Source organism: Fulmarus glacialis, unplaced genomic scaffold (genome assembly GCF_000690835.1).
Source record: "Fulmarus glacialis isolate BGI_N327 unplaced genomic scaffold, ASM69083v1 scaffold4232, whole genome shotgun sequence".
Classification (NCBI taxonomy): domain Eukaryota; kingdom Metazoa; phylum Chordata; class Aves; order Procellariiformes; family Procellariidae; genus Fulmarus; species Fulmarus glacialis.
The window spans coordinates 1-2885 of record NW_009198262.1 but is presented as its reverse complement, the minus strand read 5'-3'; the positions used below and the strand labels follow the sequence as shown (position 1 = coordinate 2885).

General features: G+C 48.8%; 1 protein-coding gene across 1 annotated transcript in view; it reads right to left on the bottom strand.

Moving 5' to 3' along the window:
• The window catches only part of LOC104073139 (serine/threonine-protein kinase WNK3-like), a gene marked incomplete at its 3' end in the record, with an annotated part of 3909 nt that extends 1058 nt beyond the window's left edge, over positions 1 to 2851 (bottom strand). The window contains exons 1-3 of the mRNA XM_009572819.1: positions 2540 to 2851; positions 298 to 470; positions 9 to 229 (exon numbers count right to left, since the gene is read on the bottom strand). Coding sequence (XP_009571114.1) covers positions 9 to 229; positions 298 to 470; positions 2540 to 2851 — 706 coding nt within the window. The remainder of the gene's footprint in view (positions 1 to 8; positions 230 to 297; positions 471 to 2539) is intronic.
• Positions 2852 to 2885: the final 34 nt, after the last annotated feature.

Sequence of the window (2885 nt, the reverse complement as noted above, 5' to 3'; positions counted from 1 at the left end):
TTCTTTACCGATGACGCTTTTGGCGAAAGAGGTCCGCATGAGGGTGGCCAAGCCCAAATCGCCGATCTTGACGGAACCCGTCGGGCCGGTGATGAAGATGTTGTCGCATTTGAGATCCCGGTGAATAATGGGGGGCGTCCGGGTGTGGAGAAAGTGAAGACCCTTCAAGATTTGCCGACACCAACTCCGTAACACCTTGGGCTTCATCACCTTGAACCTCTTGAGATACCTACAAGACGGGATGAGCCCTCATCTCCCCGGCTTCACCCGTGGGTCACCGAAACACCCGAAACTCACGTCTTGAGGGTGCCGGAAGTCATCAGTTCGGTGACGAGGACGATGCACTTCTTGCCCTTGACCGTCGACTCCCAAGAATCGTAGAAGCGGACGATGTTGGGGTGCTGCAACCCCTTCAACATCTCCGCTTCTTCCTTGAACCGTTGTTGTTCCACCTTGGTCAACTTCCGATCCTGGTAGGAGTCCGGTTGGGACGACGGATTAAAGAGTTAATTAAGTAAATTAAGATTAATTTCGAGGAATCCGGCAGTTTAAGAGGATAATTAATAAATTGGGGAGCTGAACGGCGCAATTTGGGGTGAATTGAGATGATTTTGGGGGGGGGGTTGGAAGGGGACCTGGCGCACGGGGCGGGGCCGAAGGACTTGGGAGAAGTCGAGGTTGGGAGGGTTGAACGAGGGAAGCGATGAGTTGGAGGGGCCGAGGGGTGAATTTTGGGGTGTCCCGGGCTTTGGGAGGGGTTTGGGATGAATTTGAGAAGTCAACCATTGGGTTCATGACGAATTTTGGGGTGTCATTGACTTTAGAAGAACTTCAAGATGAATTTGAGGGTCAACCGTTGAGTTCATGGCTGAATTTTGGGGTGTCCTTAATGTTGGAAGACCTTCAAGGTGAATTTGAGGGACCAACTGTTGGTTCATGACAAATTTTGGGGTGTCATTGACTTCAAAAGACCTTCAGGATGAACTTGAGGCTCAACCATAGGTTTCATGATTAATTTTGGGGTGTCATTGACTTTAGAAGAGCTTCAAGAAGAGTTTGAAGGGGTAGCCATCAGGTTGATGATGAATTTTGGGGTGTCATTAACTTCAGAAGAAGTCCAAGCTGAATTTGGGGGTTCAACCATTGGGTTCATGATGAATTTTGGGGTGTCATTAACTTCAGAAGACCTTCAAGATGAACTTGAGGGTCAACCATAGGTTTCATGACCTTGAAAGACCTTCAAGCTGAATTTGAGTGACCAACCGTTGGCTTCATGATGAATTTTGGGGTGCCATTGACTTCAGAAGTCGAAGCTGAATTTGGGGGGTCAACCATTGGGTTCATGATGAATTTTAGGGTGTCACTGACTTTGAAACACCTTTAAGCTGAATTTGGGGGGTCAACCATCAAGTTCATGATGAATTTTGGGGTGTCATTAACTTCAGAAGACCTTCAAGATGAACTTGAGGGTCAACCATAGGTTTCATGGATGAATTTTGGGGTGTCCTCAACTTTGAAAGTCCTTCAAGCCAAATCTGAGTAACCAACCATTGGCTTCATGACGAATTTTGGGGTGTCATTGACTTCAGGAGAAGTTCAAGATGAATTTGAGGGTCAACTGTAGAGTTCATGGACGAATTTTGGGGTGTCCTTGACCTTGAAAGACCTTTAAGCTGAATTTGGGGGGTCAACCATCAAGTTCATGAGGAATTTTGGGGTGTCCTTGACTTCGAAAGTCTTTCAATCCAAATTTGAGGGGTCAACCATTGGCTTCATGACGAATTTTGGGGTGTCATTGACTTCAGGAGAAGTTCAAGATGAATTTGAGGGTCAACTGTAGAGTTCATGGACGAATTTTGGGGTGTCCTTGACCTTGAAAGACCTTTAAGCTAAATTTGGGGAGTCAACCATCAAGTTCATGATGAATTTTGGGGTGTCATTGATTTTAGAAGAAGCCCAAGATGAATTTGGGGGGTCAACCATCAACTTCATCATGAATATTGGGGTGTCCTTGACTTCAGAAGACCTTCAAGATGAACTTGAGGGTCAACCACAGGTTTCATGGATGAATTTTGGGGTGTCCTTGACTTTGAAAGACCTTCAAGATGAACTTGAGGGTCAACCATAGATTTCATGGATGAACTTTCAAGCTGAATTTGGGGGGTCAACCATCAATTTCGTGATGAATTTTGGGGTGTCCTTGACTTCAGAAGAAGCCCAAGCTGAATTTGGGGGGTCAACCATCAATTTCGTGATGAATTTTGGGGTGTCCTTGACTTCAGAAGAAGCCCAAGCTGAATTTGGGGGGTCAACCATCAATTTCGTGATGAATTTTGGGGTGTCCTTGACTTCAGAAGAAGCCCGAGCTGAATTTGGGGGGTCAACCATCAACTTCACGATGAACTTCGGGATGTCCCTCAACCTTCCAAGCCCTCCCACCCAAATTTACGTGACCAACCGTCGCCTCCACCACCCATTTTGGGGTGTCAACCCTTCCGCCCCCAATTTTGGGGTGTCCCCGGTTTTGGGGGGGGCTCACCTGCAGCTCGCACCAGGCCACCTCCAACCAGGTGTCGGTGTCGAAGCCCTTGAAGACCGTCTTGAAGGCTCCTCGCCCCAACTCCACGTCGAACTTCAGGAACCTTCCTCCCGGCGAGGTGGCCACCGCCTTCATCTCCTCTTCCTCCTCCACCTCCTCCCCCCCTCCAAATTTGGGGACCCCCTCTAATTCGGGGACCCCCCCAAACTCCGCTTCACCCCCGACGTTTGGTGAACCCCCGTCTTCCGCTTCCAGGAATTCCACGCTTTTCCGGAAGAAACGTTTCGGGGGGGACCCCGAAGGGGCGGCCATGATGGGTGACCCCTCTCCCGCTCTCAAAGATTTG